Source organism: Corylus avellana, chromosome ca3 (genome assembly GCF_901000735.1).
Source record: "Corylus avellana chromosome ca3, CavTom2PMs-1.0".
Lineage (NCBI taxonomy): Eukaryota > Viridiplantae > Streptophyta > Magnoliopsida > Fagales > Betulaceae > Corylus > Corylus avellana.
In genome coordinates this window covers 33,960,790-33,982,445 of record NC_081543.1, presented here as the reverse complement: position 1 = coordinate 33,982,445, position 21,656 = coordinate 33,960,790, and the positions used below count along the sequence as shown (strand labels likewise).

Below are 21,656 nucleotides of genomic sequence, written 5' to 3'. Positions count from 1 at the left end.
CTTCATCTCATGGAGAGTTCACGGTGATGAGTGCCTACCACCTACATAGAGAGTTAATCACTTCAACAAAAGGAGAATGCTCCCGGGAACGTCAACATAGTGTTTTGTGGAAGCAGTTATGTCAGATGAATATTCCTAATGTTGTAAAGGTGTTTCTATGGTGAGCTTTTCACAATGCTTTAGCCACAAAGTCAAATTTGTATCGGCGAAAGATTACATAGGATCCATTATGTCCTATTTGTGGTATAGAGGTAGAAATCACAGGGCATGCTTTATGGAGTTGCCCGGCAGCAAAGGACATCTAGAGTCGGTGTGGGAGTCAAATAAAAGGAGCATCAATCATGAGGAATTCGTGTTCATATGGGAGGAGCTTATCCGATGTCTGAGTTCAAAGGACTTGGAATTTATGGCGGTGGTTGCACGACAATTATGGTTGCGACGTAACACCTTTGTTTTTTGGAATAAAATCAGCCTGGCTACCATTTTGGTCGGAAATGATGCAGATTCGCTGGAGGATTATCAAGCAACAAATTCTCGAAAACATGGGAGTTGCTACAAAGACAAATACAAATTATCTCAGATGGGAAGCCCCTAAAAATGATTTTGTGAAAGTAAATTGAGATGCTGTTGTGGACAAAAGTATAATGAAGATGGGTGTGGGCATGATTGTTAGAGATGGGATGGGAGAGGTTTTGGCAACTCTGTCTTCGCCAAGAAATCATATAATTGAGCCAGATATTGCAGTGGCTCTTGCCGTATTAAGAGCAGCCCATTTTTGTCGTGAGCTAGAATTTAATAGGGTGATACTAGAAGGCGATACTCTCCAAGTGGTGCAGGCTCTCAGGAGGGATGAGAGAAGTTGGAGTCGCTATGGACATCTTATTGAGAAAGCTAGAGAAGTGCTAAACTGTCTGCATAGTTGAAAGGTCAATCATGTTAGACGAAACCTCAACGAGGTAGCCCAACGCCTTGCGAAAGAAGCGCTATCTCTCACTGTGGAAAAATGGCTCATTGAGGAAATTCTCTTATGTATTTAAGATATTATAGTTGTAGAGCGTTGTGCTTAATGTTGTTTTGCTATTTATAATAATCGCTTTCTTCCTTTTTTTTATTTTTTTTTTAAAAAGAAGTTAATAAGATCAAATATAGCTACTTTTCAAAATCATAGTTTTCTTTATATATATATTAGAGTTATAACTTGTATACTTGGCATAATTAATTGGGTAATATTTATAATCCTCAAAATGTTGTTTGGTGGGGGTGCATGGGATGGGGTACCGGCCTCCTGGGTCATTTGAAAAGCAAAGATCAATTTCCCCATAAAGTTTTATCCGCAGGGACACTGCATACCATTCCTGCACACGTGTTCATTGATAGGGACGAGGGAAAGAATCGCATGCTTCTCGGACCACTCATATCCAGATTTTAGATTTCATTTTCTGCTTCTCATCCTACATTTTGTGGTGCAATTCTAGAAGCATGCAAGCAAAGGAATATTAATTGAAACTTTCAATTTCAACCACTCCACAAGAAAATGTCACTTCTTTGATACTATTTTGTAAACAGTAATTGTTTCTGGTTCGCAAATTATGTAAAAAATTACTAACCTTAAATGTCGCATATACTGAGTTTGAATTATATCAAGGTATAAGTATAAGACTATATAAGCTAATTATAACCCAACTTAATTAATTAATTAAGTTAAAACCTTCTATTCTATCCCGCTACTTTTGTGTTGGGTGTAGGTAAAATTCGCTAATTGTCTTACTTTCAAGGCGTGGTGATGAAGACCATTGAACCTTGACATGCACCCAAGCTCCCATGAGCTTGAGTGCACCTGATTGTTTCTTCTGCAAAATATTCAAGTTGGATAGACGTCCAAAAATAGTCCTCTATATGGATAAATAATTGGATGAATCACCCAACTTATCCTAAACTCTTACCTCTCTTTAGATATATCCCAATTCAAACACAAAACCTATTCGATCTCTTGGAGATCTTGGACTTCGTTGTTAAGCATTAAGGAGCAGAGCAGAGCAAAGAGAGAGCTTCATCCGCTAAGGTTGTTCTCACACTTTGATTTGCAGGTAAATTCTCTTATTTTACTTTTTGCTTTTGTTTTTTAATATGTAGTTTCAGTAAACTTGCATGAACATGGCCTTGCTTTTGATGCATATAGCACAAATTCATGCAACGTGTTTCCTTATTTTTGTTCACTACAATCTTGTATGTGAAGTAATTGGGGCCAATATATATAGCTTTTCATGATAGTATAATATGAATAAAGAAAGATTCACAGCAACTTGAACAGAAATCTATATATATATATCACCTGTTTGAATCGATAGTCGGGTAATCTAAAATTTATTTGAGTAATAAGTCGACGTAAAATATCACATTATTTGTCTGAATTATTGAAGAAAATTTAGCAAACAAACATAAATAAACACAAACAATGAACAACTCAATTAATAGAATAGAACTTACACACAAAAAAAGAAAAGAAAAAAAGGTTGGGCCAGACACATAGGTGAGAGGATTATTAAGGGGAAACGTATAGGAGGAGAGGGTAATATTGATATTATCGAGTCTAGGGGTGTATGTGATATATTAAGGTACGGAGAATGTGGTGTGGGGGCATCTTATTCTTGCTCAGATGCCTCTGGAAATCCAACGGTACGGAGGATGCGGGGGTGGCGCCGTGTTGTCACTGTTGATGACGTTGACTACAGAGAGCGGAGAAAATTGAAATGATAGCTTGCAAAGGCATATGATTAAGGGAGTAATGATAGTGTGCGACGGTTCTACAAATAGCCATAAATAGTATCCATTTAAAAGGGGCTCACTCTTGGTGTTGCCCCTTTTGGGCGTGTGGGTCTGGACTCTCTATGGTTTTCAGCGGCGTGCTCAGCTGCCAACCGCTGCTTTTGGCATTATCTGATTGGACCCACGTGGCAGCTCTGCCTCTCGCTATAAGGGGTATATTAGGAAGGTTACTGGGCCTTTTGTCCTTGGGTCTAGACTTTAATATATTAGTAAATTAGTTGAAAGTTAAGCCCATTTAAATAATAGTTAGGCGGCCCAAGTAATTAATTAGTAGCTGAGCCCAGAATTCCAAAAACAGATGCGAGTTGCATCGAACAATGAACATAAACAAATTTATGCCCCTCCCCCCTCTTGTGTGGACATGTCAAAAAAAAAAAAAAAAAAACAAATTTATGATTCATAAATAAAATAAAATAAAATTGTTCAATTGGTTTACTTTACGTGGTTTGAAGTTGTGACAAATAATTTATGTTAGCATGTTTGTTTAACAAATAACTTAGTCGGTATAAATTCTAATTATTTATTTCGACATGGTCATTATGAAATTACAACTATGCCTTTTGGGTGGTAGAGGTGCTGGGTGGTCAACTACCTCCATGGCTTTGGGGGTGGTTCGATTAGTTGCAAGTTTGACCGCTAGAGGCTTGAGCCGCTGAACCGTCAAACTTCTTTTGCCACTTCAGTGACTCGCTTTTGATTGAGTACACTAATGAGAATGACTCGGGAGACGTTTACTTCGACGTCACTCCTCACTAGAGTTCACACAAAGCGAAAAGCTGAGCAAGGTGCTAGAGCCACGCGCATCTAGTTAGCAGCTTAGTCATAAGCCAATGCGACATCCTCGATTGTCTTGAATGTGCCCAACTGTTCTTAGCTTGGTCTCAAATCTTAGTCTCAAACTTCTTCCTAAATCCTTAGAGTTAGTTCGACCATGCCTTCTAGCTATCTTGGGGTTGACTGACTACCCACATGGCTATATAGGAGAGCCATGAGGGTAGTTGGGCACCTAACACTAATATATATATATATATATATATATATATATTACAAATAATTTTAGGATAAATTTATAATTTCATAATAATTCATGACAGAAATAGCTTATGTCGATACATTTTTTTCGGTCTAATAGTCTTCGATTCCTTCCGATGCTTAAGTTAGGAGTCATATATGGAATCAAGATTTAGCCAAAGCTAGCAATATATAGAGATAAGGTGGGGTAGTTGAAATAATATAGAATCTTATGAGATAATTGAGGGTTGTTGAGAGATAGTAGAACCATAGTAGATTTTATTCCCCCACAGCTTAAATTTGTAAACAAGAGTTATTTCCTATATAACCAAAGCATACCCCACCAAGGAATTAGTTAACTTTTGAAACCTCATAAAATTATTTGTCACAATCTCAAACCATACGATTATACGAACCAATTTAACAATTCTGTTTTTCTTTAAAAAAAAACAAAGAATAAAATTGTACGCATGCAAGAGATATTTGTCACAATCTAAAATACCAGCCAATCGAACGGATGGTTCCAAGGTTGATCACTTGATCTTGATCCATTTGTCTCCATCTGTCGCCGGACCGCAGGCTAAACAGCCAATCACAACAAGGGTGTCTCTATGTCCGCACGATTGCCACTGATTTTGTCCAGATTTTGACAACTGCACTCACAAACAAAAGACACCAATAGATGTTTGTTGCACCACGTCTCCTCTTTACTCATGTTAAACGACATTAACGTGGTGTTTGGCAAACAATACCAAACACCACCACACCATTAATCTCATTTTTTAAAAAAATTAATATCAAAATATTCTACTTTTTATATTATATCATTTACTTTTTATTATTATTTAAATAAAAAAAATTATTACAAAATAATTTTTTTTTTTACTTTTTAATACTACTTTTTCATTTTTCTATACTAATTATTATATATATATATTTTTTTTTTCCAAACATAAACAATACATTTTAAAGTTCTTATTGTTTACCAAACAAGGCCTAATTAGTTCGACACGTAAGTCGTAACTTGTTCACCTAAAAAAACAAATAAAGTTAAACATAGACTTTATATTTTGGGGCCAATGCCACGTGGTCAATGATGTCGATGTGGGTGACAACAAAATCAATTAATTAATTTTTTTTTTGTCTTTTGTGTGGAGCGTGCTTTTTTATTGAAAAGTAATTTTCATTCATTGTCTTATCGTAATCATTATTAATGTACCCTCTCCTTGACCTCTTTATCAAAAAATTATGAGACCGTGTATCAGTGTATGTTTGGATTTATTTTCTATTTTATTTGTAGTTTTAATTATATTTTCCTAACTATGTTACAAGAGAGTCAATTCTATTAGAATGCGGTATAAAATTTTTTTTTAGTCTTCAAAAAAAATTTAACACATAAGTTAAAAATATCAAATACAATTAAAATAAAAATACTATATATTTAATTTAAATCAATCTCATAACCTTTTTTATTCATTTTAACCCGACACTTACCGCTCATCATCGAACTCCCACTCATCTTTGAGTTCTTAACACCGAAGTTTTCAAAACCCACCTTCAACTCTCAACACCTTCAAACTCTTTTTATTATTATTATTCTTTCCTTGGGTTCGAGGACTCTTTGATAAACCTTCTAATATCAAAAAAAAAAAAAAAAAAAAAAAGAACGTACGATTAAACGCATATGATTGTTCTTTCTTGTCGTGTTCTTTGGTGTGAAGAAGGTGGGGGGGGTGGGACGACGATTTTGCATATTTAATTTTTACTGCGATATCTCCAAAGTCTCCATTGACTTGATTTTAGTTTTTCCATATTTATTTTTTACTGCGATATCGTGCCGGCGACTTAATTACTATCTATGAAACTAGCAAAGACTTTTAATCCAACTTTAAAGAAACGAAAGGACAAGAATGTCTTCATAAATTGATTAATCGATTGAAATTTCTCAATGATGTATTATTGTTTTTCTTCCTATGCATTTAATAACAGATTAGATCCAAGACATATATAAATAGCCCATTTTTCCAAATCTTATTTGTTGGCCATGAGACATAATTCTTACACTGATTTACTCTTCATCGGCCAAAGGTTAAGAGAAAACACATGTCCTCAACCAAAAGATAAGGATAAAAATGACAAAAATAAAAATCAAAGCAAAAGAAATTAAAAAACAAAAGCCTCACCATAAGCAGTAGCGAAAGAGCACGGTATCATAGACTTTTCTGAGAAGACATGTTGTGGTGCATGAAAACCACACTCCGACACGTGAAACTCCTTTGGTTGATCGGCGCAACTCGGTGGAAAGCCGAAGCTGGGTGTAATGAGTAGATATGAGTGTGACGAAATTAGATATAGATTTAGATGTACAAACTAGATTAAAAAAAGAAAAAGAGAAAGAGACTACAGAGATGATCTAATATTACTTCAGAGTTTTGGTAAAAAGGATTCTAATATTATTCCAGAAATTGCCTACCTCGGAGGAATTCCGGAGGAAGGTTTTGTATATGGTGCAGTTCTACACTTATTATTATTATTATTTAAAAAAAAAAATCAATCAGTACGAATTTTGAAGTTGTAGCAATAGCAGTTGCAATCCAGCTTGAAATAAAAGAGTTTCATTATTCTTTTTTACAATGAGAGTCAATAGGAAGTTTAACGTGAAATGTTAGAAGTTATTTTTGTGTTATTTCAAATATGATGTGGATTTTAAAATTACTATTGAACTTATGATTGATCAGTATTAAATTTAGATCAAATACTATAATTTTAAAATTACTCAAGTCTAATAGTAAGGTCATTTGTATTATTTAAATGATGGTGTTTTTGAAGAATTAGGTTCCTCTCTCCGTTAATTATATTTTTGTTCTCTTAAAAAGTAAAAAGACAAAAATATCCCTAAAATATAACTAACTCGATTCTTTAGCTGATTTAAACTGAAGAGGATCATATTCCGATTTTGGTGGTCTCCAATTGATTAGGATCATATTTCGATTTTGAAGGGCTCAAGTTGATTTGAACTGAAAATGATCATACTCCGATTTTGGAAGTGACGGAAGCAGCCATTACTAAATATTACTTAAAAAAAAAGAAAAAAGAATAAGAGTTTGGGTTCATTAAATATTTTTGTTTTTGTTTGTTCGGAGTTGAATCGAAGGTTAGGTGTCCATTTAGGCGGCCTATATATCTTCTTTCCATGCAGAGGCGTGGAACTTCAACGTGTGGTCTTTGTGCATGCACCTCCCACGCACGCACCCATCTGACTCTCTTTCTCTCACTTCAGCCCCAGAATGCTTAAACCGTATTCACCAAAAGCCGTCACAACCCAAGAACACCAAAAAAATTTACAGGAAAACATGGAAAATGGAGCTCCGAACCATGGAGTGGACACGGGTTCAACCATCACCATCAAAGGGATTCTTAGCCTGTTAATGGAAGCCATCGATGAAAATAATGACAAAAGGGCGATTTCTCTAGGCATGGGTGACCCATCTGCTTACTCATGCTTTCACACCACCCATGTTGCTGAACAAGCAGTTGTGGATGCTGTCCAATCTGAGAAGTTCAATGGTTATGCGCCCACTGTTGGTCTTTATCAAACAAGAAGGTAATTTTTGCTCTTTTGGGATATTTCCCTTTTGCAATTTTTGTTCATAATTACGTTTTTGTGCTTACTTGGGTTTGCCATGGCTTTTAACTTCCTTGATTTAATTTAATCGACTACTGTTTCTGGTTCTCTGCTAGATTTTGGATTTCTCTGTCATAATTTCATTTCTGATGGTTTTTGGTTTCAATTTGGAATTTAATTTATTCCTTATAATTATTCCTTTTATATTCCTTCTATATTTGTTGTCAAGCAGGTGTGCTGGCATTAAATTTTACTTCACAGTTGAAAGTTATCTAGAAGTTTTTTTTTTTTTTTTTTTGGGTCCACTTTAACCATTTATGATTGCATATGCCCTGCCATTCATTGAAGACACATAAGCCTCTTTTTTGTGATTTTGCTGTACACAGCTAGAGGAGGAAAAAGGAAAAGAAAAAAAACTTCTCTATTATAAAAGTTCTGTTTTGTGCAAGCTTGAGAATATTAAGTGAAAGGAATAGAAGGATCAGAAGACATAATCCCAAATATCTGGATTAGATGATTAGGATCGGTGGGTGTCTTGCTAAGTAGAAGAATAAAGGGAATTGTTTAGTGTCAGTGATAAGGTCAATTGTTGATGCCATTATCGTTTGCTGTGATTTTTATTTATCGTTGGTTGTGATTGTTATTCAATATCGTTTGGTTGTGATAAGAATTGTTAGTTGATGCAAGGATCGGGTGATGTTTCTATAAGAGTGGTAAGCGAAGAAACAGAGAGGTCATTGAGTGATTTCGTCAAACACTTTGTATGCTGGTGAGCTCCTACCCGAAGTGGTCCTTTTCCTATTTAAGTGGGGGGTTTTTTTTTTTTTTTTTTTGGGCTACAAATTTGTATTCAATTTTTTTTTTTTCAATTGTCTTTGTCAGTGGACATAAACTTGTCAAGTCAAATTGAGTAAATTTTGATGTCTTGTATGATTGGATTGATTGATTGATTGATTGATTTATTTTACACTTCTCTGTGATCCAAAATATCAATTTATCCTAACACAAATCATTACAGATTATATCTGTTTGACATTCTAGAGGCTGCACCTGCCCCACAATATCAGATTGGATTTATTCATAGTGATCATTCAGTACTCACAGGATTCTTCCTATTTCATATTTCACATGCTGCATCTTATCATATTGTTGTGTTTTTCTTCACTAATTTTGCTTTATTTTGAATTTAACAGAGCAATTGCTGAATATTTGTCTCGTGATCTTCCATACGAGTTATCATCTGATGATGTGTTTGTCACATCTGGTTGCACACAAGCTATTGATGTTGCACTGGCAATGCTTGCCCGCCCTGGTGCAAACATCTTACTTCCAAGGCCAGGCTTCCCAATTTATGAACTTTGTGCTGGTTTTAGAAATCTGGAAGTTCGGTATTTTGATCTTCTCCCTGAGAAAGGCTGGGAGGCTGATCTTAATGCCATTGAGGCTCTTGCGGATCAGAACACTGTTGCAATGGTAGTTATAAACCCTGGGAATCCTTGTGGGAATGTTTATAGTTACCAACATCTAAAGAAGGTTAGTAGTCCAGGATATGTTTCAAGTGCCGCTGTGCCAGAAACGTTCTTTAATTGACTATAAATAGTAGGAATCATATACAGATTGGTGTTATTAACTGATTGTATACTGCACCCAGATTGCAGAAACTGCAAAAACACTTGAAATTCTGGTAATTGCTGACGAAGTATATGGGCACCTTGCTTTTGGGAAAAATCCATTTGTGCCAATGGGAGTTTTTGGATCCGAAGTTCCTGTTCTAACTCTTGGGTCTCTATCGAAAAGATGGATAGTGCCTGGATGGCGACTTGGTTGGTTTGTGACAAGTGATCCTGGGGGGATGTTTCGGGAACCCAAGGTTCTCTCTCTCTCTCTTTCTCTCTCTCTCTCTCTTTGGGTGTGTGTTTCTCTTATATGTGTGATATTTTGCCATAGTACACCTTCAGTAGGGCTTCATATGTGCACTTCATCATTATTTCACAATATTGGACCCAATTGTCTAAAAATGATTGGAGACTTCATGGATGAGTTCACTTCATTAGAAAATGTGTCTGCTCAATAGGAATGATCTTCCTCCCGCACCATTTCACTGACCTATGTCATTGATACATGAAATGTTCCTTTCCCACCTTATACATATGGAAATTTTATAATTCTTACTGCTTACAGCCAAGAATTAAATGGTTCTTGAATCTTGTGGATCTAATTGTTTGCAGATTTGTGGATTAAGCAGTTTTTGATGGGGTGGAATGCTGCCAGTGAGACCCGTCACAAACTTCTTTTTCCCTTTCTTTGTTTGTTCTTATTGCAAATTTTCATTGCATTCCATCAGAAATTCTTCATTTATGGAGGCAATCAAAAGCTTTAATTGTCGTAGACATATTGAGTCACCTGCCTTGGGCTTTTGACTTCTCATCGTTTGACATTATGTACTATGATCTTAAAATGTCCTGATTTTCATATTAACCATTCACTTTAACTCTGTTTGTTGCTAATCCATCTTATTCCTTTCTGCTCAGACTATGAAGCGTATTAAGAAGTATTTTGACATTCTGGGGGGCCCTGCAACCTTCATTCAGGTTTGTATTTTATGCAGTTGTCTTACGTTGCTTGATGATGTAGCTCATAGAGTCTGCCACTGAAACCACACAATTTTTACAAGGGTGAAACTGAATTTTTGCAATATATCAAGGATAATTCTTAGCTTGTGTTGGATAATGTGTTATGGTATTGAAATGCTTCTTGCTTCCTCGAACTCAAAATATTTTTCAAGCACTGATTAGACAATTGTGAATTGTTTCTTGTGCTTTAAAAGGTCTAAACTTTCAACTTGAACTGAAAACACAAATTTTGGAACCAATTCTTTTTCGAGTCTGTAGTCGATCTACTTATTCTAATTTCTTGTTTGTAATGATATGTTTGGTGTGTTAGGCAGCGGTTCCTAGCATCCTTGAGCAAACTGAAGAGGCTTTCTTCAGGAAAACTATTAATTTACTGAAGGAGGCATCAGATGTTTGTTATGATAAGATAAAGGAGATCCCTTGCATTACCTGCCCACATAAACCAGAGGGGTCTATGGCTGTAATGGTGAGAAAGTTTTCAGACTACGCAGTCCTCTTTGCATTTAAATTAATGGGTGTTTAGAGGTAGTGTGCTTATTTTATTTTTATGTGTTACAGGTGAAGCTGAATCTTTCACTACTCGAAGATGTTAGTGATGATATTGATTTCTGTTTCAAGCTGGCCAAGGAGGAATCTGTTGTCATTCTTCCAGGTGAGAATTGAACCATTCAATATGTATTTAGTACTTCATACTTTATGTTATCTCTATCGAAATTCTATTTTCCTTTGTCAAACAAAATCTCATTTCCTTGCATTCCTTCAACATATATAATTGGTCCTGTTCGTCAACAGGAAATCATTTATACTATCCCCTTTAATTAAACTCAAAATCCATTCTCTTTTACCCAAAGGGCGATGGACCTGAGAATATGAGATTTTATAGATCTCTGAACTCTTCCACATTCCCAATTTTATATTTTACTGTTCTAGTTGTAAGAATATATATATCTAAAAGACAAGCAGATAATCTACTCTTCCATAATCTGATCTAAAAAGGCTTAAAATGCCACAAATATTTCAGTAGCAAGATGGACCTCACGCTATTGGATAAACCCAACTATACTTAATAGATTCTAAAAGCATAGGATAGGAATACTTCTAAAAATTGTTGATCACCTTTAAGATTGACGTTGCCTTAAATTGATACACGGTCATAAGTTTTGGACGTCGAACACTAACTTTCAGACTTAAAAATGACTAAAAACTTTCAATAACCTACAAAATTTTTGTTGCCTATGGTGTTTGAGTACGAGGGCTAGTTCCTTACACCCATTATAGACCCGTTCAAAACTTCCTACTATTTTCAGATAAGGATACCTCTCAAACTGATTAAATTGGCTATAGACATGAGTATGGTGTTAGATTCTATATTCTAATGATGTTCTTTTAAACACACCTGATCAAAACAGACTGCCCTACCTCAAGCTTGCTTCTGGCACCAAAAGAAATCCACCAATAGCTATATATCTTCTATAAGCTAAACATTATGGAGTACTTTCTAGTACAAACACCCTTATTGTTCTTACAAACATTATATGAAGCTCTCAATGCATCAAATAATCTATTATCTTTTCCAGATAACTTTGTTGCAGAAGGAGATGTCATAACCCTCAAAGTAATTGGTACTTATTTGCCAAAAGGAACTGACTTAAGTACCCTTGCTTTAGAATCCATTAAGCAATTAATGTGCTGATTACATTAATCATCAATGCTTAAGTCTTAACATACATTGATGTACATGATATGTAAGTTGTAGATCATGTGCATGCTAACTGTCATACACAGATATGTGGCTTTTCTAAAACCAGTTCCAGTTTGCTAATTTCTTTTTATTTCCATGATATGTAAGTTGTAGATCATCACTTGAGCAAATCATAGCAGGTAAGGGGAAACAGGAGAAAAAAACATCACTAAGAATTTGATTACTATATGGGTCTAAATACAACAAAAGTCATTGTCTCACATTCAGTTTCTTGGGGATTCATTACATTTTTTCATTTTACTTTTGAGTTTGTGAAGGCTGACTAGGAGCTCTGTAATTACTAACAAGTGTGTGTAACATTTTTTTTGTAGGAACTGCTGTGGGGCTAAAGAATTGGATCCGTATTACTTTTGCCGTCGATCCTTCTTTTCTTGAAGAAGGTTTAAGGAGGACAAAATGTTTTTATCTAAGACATGCAAAACTGTTATGAAGACACCATACAATTGAAGTCAGCCAATTGCATAATTGATCACTTTATGGTGGAAAAAATTTGTGAGTAAAGAATACCCGTGTTTAGTAGATATTGTTATGCAAAGGGTCTCCCTCAAAGTTGTAAATTCATTAATAGTGATCAATTATACTAAATTATTAAATCCTAATGCCTGGTCATGTGCCAAATCTTGCTCATTTTATTTAATTTATATGTACATAATGTATTTAAGCCAAAACCAAAAGCTACTACATTAATGTGCTTAATCATGATTCATGAACAACAATGCTTAGCCAGTCCTGTGATCTCCATTGATATTGTTTTTTTTTTTTTTTTTTTTTTTTAGGTGATTAGGTAGAATTAGAGCTACATTGTCCACTCTACAGTAGCCAACTGATTTGCTAGGAGGTTGTGTGTTCTTGTCAAGCTTCTGCCATGGAAAGCTAATCAAAATAAAATCCCCAACGGTCCCTCACATTCCATATGCAACTGCTGACCCAACGCTTATGGCATTTTCGGGCTTCTATTGACAATCCGTTTTGATCTAGTAAACGTTGAAATTGTAAAGATTTTTGTGAAATACAAAGTGTTGGCCATTTGGATCAGCTTTTCAAAGCTATTAATATTGACCTCATCCAATGTCGGAATAAAAAGATATGATTGTTTTATTCTGTCTAAATTTGTGCTGAATTACATTCATAAACTTGAATTCTCTTTTTTGAAATTAGACGCATGTTGCCTCCTCTCATGGTGTGTGGTCTGATCGGGGAAAAGTGGATATCATAAACAGTCAATCTTCCAACAGAAAGTCACTCGACTCCTGAGTGCCCAAATCTAACAAGCACTGAGGAAAAAACAATATGCTCATTCAAAAGTAAGATACATTAGCTTTGCTCCTCTAACACATACTTTTGTGATTATTATTTAATATAAAGTTAAATACCCTTTACTTTTGTGATTATCATTTAATATAAAGTTAAACACCCTTTAAAATTATGCCAGAGAACACAACAATATTGCAGTAAATAAATATTTTTTAGGTTTTTAAGGTCCGATCCATCCATCTCTAGAAGACTTATGAGATCAATTTTTTTTTCTTCATATTTTAAAAATAGTTAATGCCTTTAATCAAATAGTTAATGTCTTTAATTTTTTTTCTTTTTTTTTTTTCAACTTTAACTGTCATTCAAGCCCAAGTCAACTAAAATTCTGACTCCGCCACCGTTGGTTATAACCGCAAATTGTATTGCTATGTTGAACTATGGTTGTGTATGCGGTATGCCTATTATTGGTGAGAAGTAGTTCATCCTAGGTAATGTTCTAGTTTTCCTTTTTCTTTTTTATTTTTTTATGGTTGTTCTTAAAAGACTCTCTCTCTCTCTCTCTTCATTTTTATATATTTTACTGCTTTTTTTTTTTTAGCCTCCATGCGTTCCAACAATGGTCATCTATTCCAAAGGTGGGAAACAAATGACACCCAGAAAGTGCCAGAAGGATTCAAATAAACAAACAGGCTAAGAAAAGGGTAGGAAGTAGGAACAAAGCATTTGCTTCTCATAATGCTGATCAGACTTGTCTTATCTCTTGGCCAAATTAGAAAGGCAATATAATATAATGGTTTGTCTACCTGATAATTATCAATATCTATGCACAATATTTTATTATAAAGTTAGATGAATTGTTGTTACTGACAAATGATCGCACCAAATGACATTAAGGACGTCAAAGTTAAGCCAAAACACTTTTTTTTTTTAATAATAATAATAATAATAATTAAGGGTATCAACATACTTTATATATATATAAGAGTCATAACTTTGTGCTCTTAATCTGTTCACTGTAGGAGATATAAGTCTGATGCCCCTGATTGCACACAAGAAGTCATCTCCTAATTGACTGATCGGGTCTAACCCCCATATAATACACCAAATTAGTGATGCGAGCAGAAATGACTCCATCCGTATTTGGTTGCGCCAGATAAGGGTGAAAAGGCAGTTATGATTAGCAGTTATTGACTAAGACCGCTAATCGTAACCGCTAGCGCTAACCGGTTGTGTTTATAACGCAGCATGTTCATTTAACAAAAATCCTCAATATACCATGACACACAATTAGACTTCCATATTATCAAGTGTGTAAATTGAGAAGTAACAATTGCACATATCAATTATCATATCATGCTTGTAAAATTAAGACTACTGTCATTAGATTAGAAATGACTGATGTTCATGACATTGTAAAGATGCATAGGTTATGTTCAGATTAATCCATAATCGAACCGGGCATGCAAACATAAATTGCCGGCCCTACTTAGCCTTTAAGAAAAAAAAATTACATTTCCCAAATTTTTTTCTTTTCAAAAGTACATTTACTTTTAGTGCTGGGGCAGATGGCAAATGTTGACAAGGACAGATCCAACCAACTAATAAGGATAAATGATTGAAGTCAATATTTTGCCCATATTTTTTTCATATACTCTTACAAATTCAATAGATAAACCATTAGATTTGTGGGGTCCACCATTGACATAAGTCTATAAATCTAATGATTGATTTGAAAGATGATATGAAAAAAATGAGCAAAATATTGACATCAATTATTTCTCTTAAGTAAAAGGCTAAAATTAACTGACATTAGCCAGAAAAGTAGACATGACAGAAATCAAGTCACCAAATCTACTGTGGTTTATATTTGTTGTGCACAGAATTAAAATACAGGATCCTAAAGAAGTAGAAAATAGCAGAATAGAAAATAGATCAATCACACACGACACCAAGATTGAAGTGCTTCAGCTTAACAAGCCTACATCTACTAGCGGAGACGACCCTGAAAAAATTTCACTAATAAAAGATGGAGTACAAAAGATAATAAGGAGAAAATCACTCAAAGCCCAAAGCCTCAATACACCAAAATCTCACTCATACAAAAGAGGGGGAAACATAAGACTCGTAGTGGAGAAAAATAGCCTCGAGCAAATCTTCTTGTTTTTTCATATTTTTGGTACCGTTCAAGGTTTAGAGATCCCCAAAAGAATTCACACTACCTTTTATAGTTGCTTGTGAGCCTTGAGGATTCCCAAACCTACTTGGCTACTTGAAGCATATTCCAATTCAACAAGGAAAATGTGGTGCTGGGACCCATGATTTGACTTGAGAAATCAAGTCACACCAGAACAATATTGATCTATAGGACGAATGGGCTACACTATTTACTCCGTGAGAAAGATCAGAAAAAATATCGACCTGTACGTAAAGAAAGGTGTTGAGAAATAATTCTACATTGCCTGTGGACAAGATCTTGGGCATGTTTATAAGGAATGAACAATTCTCTCTTATTGAACCAGTTTTATGAAATGAGTTAGACCACAAATTTCTTCATGGTATTAGAGCTTACCACAGGATGAATAGGGCCTACACTACTTATCCCGTGACAAGGACCAGAAAAAATACCGGCATGCACATGGGGTTGATGTTTAGAAATAGTCTCACATTACCTGTGGACAAGATCTTGGACATGTTTATAAGAAATGAACAATTCTCTCTTATTCAACCGAATTTATTAGGTGTGTTAGGCCTAAAATTTCTTCCTAGTCCACAACGGCAAAGCACTTCAAAACAAAATGCAACCGGCTGACGCCAAAAATGGGTTCCCCCCATTACTATATTACCCAAATGATCAGCAAACATATTTCACATCGTGTCATTAATATATTAGATATAGCATCCCCTTCTCTTATATCTCCACCACCTCTGTTCCTCACTGATTCTCTTGAAAGCCATGGAAAAGAGTAGATCTGCTTCTGATCAGAAATCAGGTTTCATTGTCTTCTTGTTTTAATATATTAGATATAGCATCCCCTTCTCTTATATCTCCACCACCTCTGTTCCTCACTGATTCTCTTGAAAGCCATGGAAAAGAGTAGATCTGCTTCTGATCAGAAATCAGGTTTCATTGTCTTCTTGTTTTCTTCTTGTGGGTCATTTCTGATTTCTTTGATTGATCTGGTTCTTAAAGTTGATGTCATGGTATTAATTTGTTGTTTTTTATACCATTTTGTTGTGAAGATGCTTTGGAAGTTGGAAATGGCAGTGAATTTAAAGTGCATGTCTTCTCTTCATCATCTGAGGTGAGGAATCATGACCCACTCTTGTGTTACTTGATAATAATATATATCTACATATGTTTTCTGAATCTTTCCGGTGCTTCTGGTATGTTTGTTTTAATGCGTTGGGGGAAAGCTGCATGTTGAGGATCATGACTGAAAAGACTAAACCCGAAACACCAGTAAAAAGCACTAGTCATTATATGTTACTTTTAAAGCTCAATCTCACCTAATAACTAGGCAATCTTTATAAATCATCCATTTTATGTGGGTTACTTCTCATCTTTCTAATGTGGGATTGGGACCGAGATGTTAGATAACAAGTATATTTATATTTATGTCTATCCATTTTGTAACAGTCTAGATAAAGATTCCAAATTTTGTTTACTTCCTTGGTTAAAATGAATGAGAAAAAATGGTTTTATTTGCTGTTGAAAGATGCTAGCTTGGGAAAGGTTGAGGGAACAGAACAAAATTATCTAAAAAATGATGAGTTAGAATCTCAGATAGCTCTGGGAATTAAATTCATCTCAAGCCAGGTTAGAATGCAAACTAAGCCAAGCTATTATTAGATAACAGTCACTGGACAAAGGGTTTATGCATTTTGGTCTGATTTTGAGTTTGTAGTGCTGTTTCTCTCGTTCCAAAAAGTATTCACCATTATGACAACCAGATGTGGCTTATATTGACAGTTCATTTGAAATGTATCTCTAACTTTTATATGCCAAGTTTCAATCTACTCCATGTTGTTTTGCATGCCACAATTATATTTTTCCATTGATATTATCGCATCAATCAGTTGATTGAAAAGCTGCACGAGAAGTGGAGCTCAGTGAAAAAGCAACCATATCCAGCAATGTATTCCAGCATATTTGGTGGAATTATTCTTGATCCAGCCATGATGGTAATTCCAATAGATGATCACATGGTTCATCGGGGCCATGGTGTGTTTGACACAGCTATTATATTAGACGGGTAAGCATGACATAGTCCAAGCAAAAGTTAAGGTCTAAGGCACTCCTAGCTTCTCAATAAACTTTAGTTATCTCTTATTCACATGTGTGTACAGGTGGAGATGTAATTGTTGATTTATTTGATTCCGGCAGATATCTTTATGAGCTCGATGTTCACTTGGACCGTTTCCTCAGATCAGCTTCAAAAGCAAAGATCTCCTCTCCGTTTCCTCGCTCAGCTCTTCGAAGCATTCTTGTGCAGCTGAGTGCAGCATCTCAGTGCAAGAAAGGAACTCTGAGATACTGGCTAAGTACAGGTCCTGGGGATTTCTTGCTCTCACCTGCAGGATGCTCAACATCAGCATTCTATGCTGTAGTCATAGATGACGACTTCTGTCAGTGCAAAGAAGGGGTTAAAGTGATAACATCCACTATCCCCATGAAGTCGGCTCAATTTGCAAGAATGAAGAATGTAAACTACCTTCCAAATGTCCTTTCAAAGATGGAAGCTGAGGAGAAGGGAGCATATGCTTCTATTTGGGTTGATGAGGAAGGTTATATTGCTGAAGGTCCAAATGTGAATGTTGCTTTTATAAACCATGATAAGGAGCTTCTTTTGCCATTCTTTGATAAGATCCTTAGCGGGTGCACTGTGAAAAGGCTCATGGAACTTGTCCACAAGCTGGTTGAGCAGGGGCGTCTAAGAGGCATGAGAACTGCAAATTTAACAGTGGAGGAAGCCAAAGGTGCAGCTGAAATGATGTTTGTTGGAAGCACGCTGCCTGTATTGCCAATCATCATGTGGGATGAACAACCCATTGGAAATGGTAAGAAATTATCCTCTATGCCTTAAGAAAGATAGGGTATCATTGCCGAAAGTGCGTTTTGACAATTTTTGAAGTAAAAAATGCAAAGGAGTACTTTTGAATTTTTTTACCAAACAAGTCAACTTTTGTTTGGTACAGCTTTTTAGATACTAAAAGTACTTTTTAAGCTCTCTAACGCAATTTCAAACAGGCTCTAAGAATAGAATCAAACAAAAAAAAATTGAAAAAAAAGCTAGCTGTTATGTTGTCTATACATTGAGTTCAGAAATATGTTGCAAGCATCAGAGAGGGGTTCCCTGCTGTGTGTGTGATCAACAATGTTACTGATGAATGAGATGTTATCTAACGACATCTCTATTTGGTATTTCCTAACAGGGAAGGTAGGGGAATTGACAATGGAGCTCTCCAATCTGCTTTGGGAGGATATGGTAGCAGGCCCTGAAACGCAGAGGATACCTGTTCCCTACGTGTAGACAAACCCAAGTAGATCAACTTAGGAGGCTGAAAGAGTGCTTTCATCTTGCTTTAAGATGCCTCATTTTTCCTTTTGTTGCTTGTTTTGGCTAAGGCCTTCATTGTCTTTGCCTTTTTTCTTTTTTGTATGAATATGTGAAAGAGTCCTGAATAAAACAAGGTTGAGCTTTGTCAAATCCATTTAACAGATGTATATATTGATGCCAAAAAAACAGAGTAACTAAACTGCCTTGCTTAGCATCAGGTTGTGGTCACTTAACATTAGACTAATCTTTAGCTGGATTGGCTCTCAAACTGAATATTCAGTTTATTCATCTGCTAACCCACATTTAGTCTCCACTAGTTGTGCACTTTTCCTTTTTTCTATTCAAATTAGGGGAAGGGAAAAGGGAAATTACATTAAAAGTAAAAAACAAGAGTCAAGCAACCCAAACAAGAGCTCTAAAACAATCAGCAGTCAGTACAACAAACCTAAAGACTACTGAGAATGGGCCAAATTAAGAGGAGATGAATTGGGAAGACACTAGCTAGCTGTGTACTTAAGTAGAAGCAATAGCTATTAAAGACAATGGGAAGACATATTTGCCTCCTTGGAAATGGCAATGGGAAGCATTTATCATGGGAAACTCCAAGAGCTGCAAATTAGCGTTGTGAGACTCAACCCTCACAGTCATATTCTTTACAGATTTTTGTTTTATATTCTTTGTTAATTTGTTGTTGATATCCTGCCTGCACCAGTAGGGTTTTGAAGTTGATCTCCACATAGTACAGATATTCACATAATTGTGTTATACAAAACCATTTGGTGATCAATGTGGCATAGATAACTCTTTCATTAACAGAATTTGTGAAGCTTTTCTTCTGCCATACAAAATCATTTGTGGTGTCTTGGTCCTACAGAAACAAATATAGCACAATATAAAAAGCATATCGGAGACCCTCTGACCATGCTCTTGTTTTGCAGGGTTACCATTGCCGTACAGGAATTCCTCTCATAGCTCAACCATGAAAAAATATTGAGCTAGGCACTTAATGAGGCAAAACAAGAGAGAGAGAAAAAAAAAAAAAATTGATCACAGCTAAGGAACACTAAAATTCTGCAGTAGGATTTACAAGCACTGAAGAATATTGCAAAATTAACTTATTCGACAAGAAATACTTATATAAGACCTTCCAATACTAAAATTTCTTAACTTATACGACAAGGCTAAGGTTTATAGGCCATATAGCATTGTATCTATCTCATAGACTAGCCGGAAAAAATGACAGGTCGTCGTTGCAGAACAACTCCCAGCTCTCTTCTGTATCCTTGACAATACAGAACAGTTTTCCCAATACCGCCCATTCCAAAGATTGAGCATTGATGTCGTATGCCTCATTTTCTGGCGGTTTCCGCCCACCCATCACCTCCATTTCTTCCTCCAAACGCCTGCCTGCACAACACAAACCCACATGGAAGAGAGGAAGAATATATGTTTGCAGGAGTTGGGAGTACTTCCTGAACGGGACTTCGTGTCTTATAGTACAGCAGTGCCGTCTGGACGTGAAGAAAAATTGCATTGCATTTCTTTAAAAATTGCAGAAAATGCAGACCATTGGAAGAGCGTCTTTCGCTTTCCTTTATGTCTATGGCTTTTTGTAGTGGAGCACATGTGATTGATCACATTTGCCGGCCATCTTTTGTGGCTTTTTCGCCACGTGCATGCCGACAGAATTTTCCATATTGGATTGGACAAATTTTTCCAATTTCAGTTTATAAAATCATCATGTTTGTTAAGTACGTGAGAAACATATCATAATAAAGCTTTTTAGTGAGTAATTTTACTTTTATTTTTGTTTATAGTTCGGCTACCTCTAATGGCTAAAGAGAGGTGGCCGAAGCCACCCAGGCTAGCCTACAGGGGGTGGTTTCAAGCTAAATGAGTTGGAGATGATTATATTCTCATCAAAGGACCCAAAGCAATCATAATCGAACTAATGGGAGAGGAGAAGTGTGCTGTGTGCCTCAACTCAAGCCCATGAGTCACATCACATGTCCAGATTCTCTCAGAAGATAAGTACTACACATACTTCCATTCTCATGCTCTCAAGTGCATACTTCTTGACATAACACTAAAAATTTATTGGGTCCAAAATGCAATACTTATCTAAAATATAATAGTAATTTTTAGTATCACATCAAAAAGTATGCATTTGAGAGTGTGAAAGTGAAAATTGATGTAGTATTTCTCTTATTCCAAAGTTTTCTAACAAACTTATCTAGGACACAAACCCACTTTGATATCATTTCACATTCTACAAAAAAATTTAGAACACTCCACAATCCACATAGACATCAGGTCATCAAAAAGTAGTGTGTGATGAGCTCTAGCTTTAACAATGTACTGGGCAAGAAATAAGATCTACTTCATTTCAAATGAAATATAGAATATTCATTTTATGATAAGGATTTAGGGCCGGTTTGGTTTGCGAAATAGACTTTTGGAATTGAATGACTATTCCTATAAAATAATCATTCTTTTGTTTGGTAAGTGTCTATTCTTATGAATAGTTATTTTCGTGGGAATCACTAATCTCTTACACAAAAATAGTTACCACTTGCGAACGCCTCGTGGGATAATTCCGAGGCGTCTGGGGGTGGTGCGGCCACCCTAGATGCTCATAGGGGGTGGCCATAGCCACCCCATATCTACTCTAGGGGTGGCTGTGGCCACCCCACCCCCGATGTCACCGCTTCCACTATTTTTTAAGTTTTTTATTTATTTATTTATTTTTTAATTATTATTATTTTATAATATGAATTGAAAAAAAAAAAAAATAATAATGTGGGGGTTTAGTAACATAAAATATAAAATAATGTGGGGGGTTTAAAACGGAACCTTAAAATTAATGTATCTAACCGTTATATAAAATTAATATTAGCATGTCTTTTAAAAGTTTATATAACATAAAAAAAGACCAAATATTCTTCTAATTTATGTCAAATTATTTTTTAAATTTATCATTAAAACAG

At 35.5% G+C, this 21,656-nt stretch overlaps 2 protein-coding genes across 4 annotated transcripts; both read left to right on the top strand.

The window, feature by feature from the left end:
- The first annotated feature begins 1,937 nt into the window (after nucleotides 1–1,937).
- On the top strand, nucleotides 1,938–12,935 carry LOC132175586 (probable aminotransferase TAT2). 3 transcript variants are annotated; one of them, XR_009439447.1, is made up of 9 exons: nucleotides 1,938–2,087; nucleotides 7,037–7,441; nucleotides 8,656–8,995; nucleotides 9,114–9,332; nucleotides 9,994–10,053; nucleotides 10,406–10,561; nucleotides 10,654–10,747; nucleotides 12,169–12,349; nucleotides 12,634–12,935. XR_009439447.1 is itself a non-coding variant. In XM_059587565.1 (8 exons), exons 2-8 carry the CDS (start codon nucleotides 7,125–7,127, stop codon nucleotides 12,285–12,287), a joined length of 1,305 nt encoding a protein of 434 aa, XP_059443548.1. In that variant the 5' UTR covers nucleotides 1,938–2,087; nucleotides 7,118–7,124; the 3' UTR covers nucleotides 12,288–12,587. The 3 variants fall into 3 exon arrangements, 2 of the variants coding, with proteins under 2 accessions (XP_059443548.1, XP_059443547.1); XM_059587565.1 differs by lacking the exon at nucleotides 12,634–12,935 and having other exon boundaries at nucleotides 7,118–7,441; nucleotides 12,169–12,587; XM_059587564.1 differs by lacking the exon at nucleotides 12,634–12,935 and having other exon boundaries at nucleotides 12,169–12,587.
- A 3,023-nt stretch (nucleotides 12,936–15,958) lies between these two features.
- Nucleotides 15,959–18,862, top strand: LOC132175189 (D-amino-acid transaminase, chloroplastic-like). Its single transcript, XM_059587055.1, has 5 exons — nucleotides 15,959–16,232; nucleotides 16,352–16,413; nucleotides 17,189–17,364; nucleotides 17,496–18,169; nucleotides 18,545–18,862. Exons 1-5 carry the CDS (start codon nucleotides 16,196–16,198, stop codon nucleotides 18,640–18,642), a joined length of 1,047 nt encoding a protein of 348 aa, XP_059443038.1. The 5' UTR covers nucleotides 15,959–16,195; the 3' UTR covers nucleotides 18,643–18,862.
- Nucleotides 18,863–21,656: the final 2,794 nt, after the last annotated feature.

Coding starts and splice junctions, on each gene's coding strand:
- LOC132175586 (XM_059587565.1), top strand. CDS start 7,125: ATGCTTAAACCGTATTCACCAAAAGCCGTCACAACCCAAGAACACCAA. Junction 10,562..10,653: donor AGGGGTCTATGGCTGTAATG/GTGAGAAAGTTT, acceptor TATGTGTTACAG/GTGAAGCTGAATCTTTCACT. Junction 10,748..12,168: donor ATCTGTTGTCATTCTTCCAG/GTGAGAATTGAA, acceptor TTTTTTTTGTAG/GAACTGCTGTGGGGCTAAAG.
- LOC132175189 (XM_059587055.1), top strand. CDS start 16,196: ATGGAAAAGAGTAGATCTGCTTCTGATCAGAAATCAG. Junction 16,414..17,188: donor TCTTCTCTTCATCATCTGAG/GTGAGGAATCAT, acceptor CGCATCAATCAG/TTGATTGAAAAGCTGCACGA. Junction 17,365..17,495: donor ACAGCTATTATATTAGACGG/GTAAGCATGACA, acceptor TGATTCCGGCAG/ATATCTTTATGAGCTCGATG.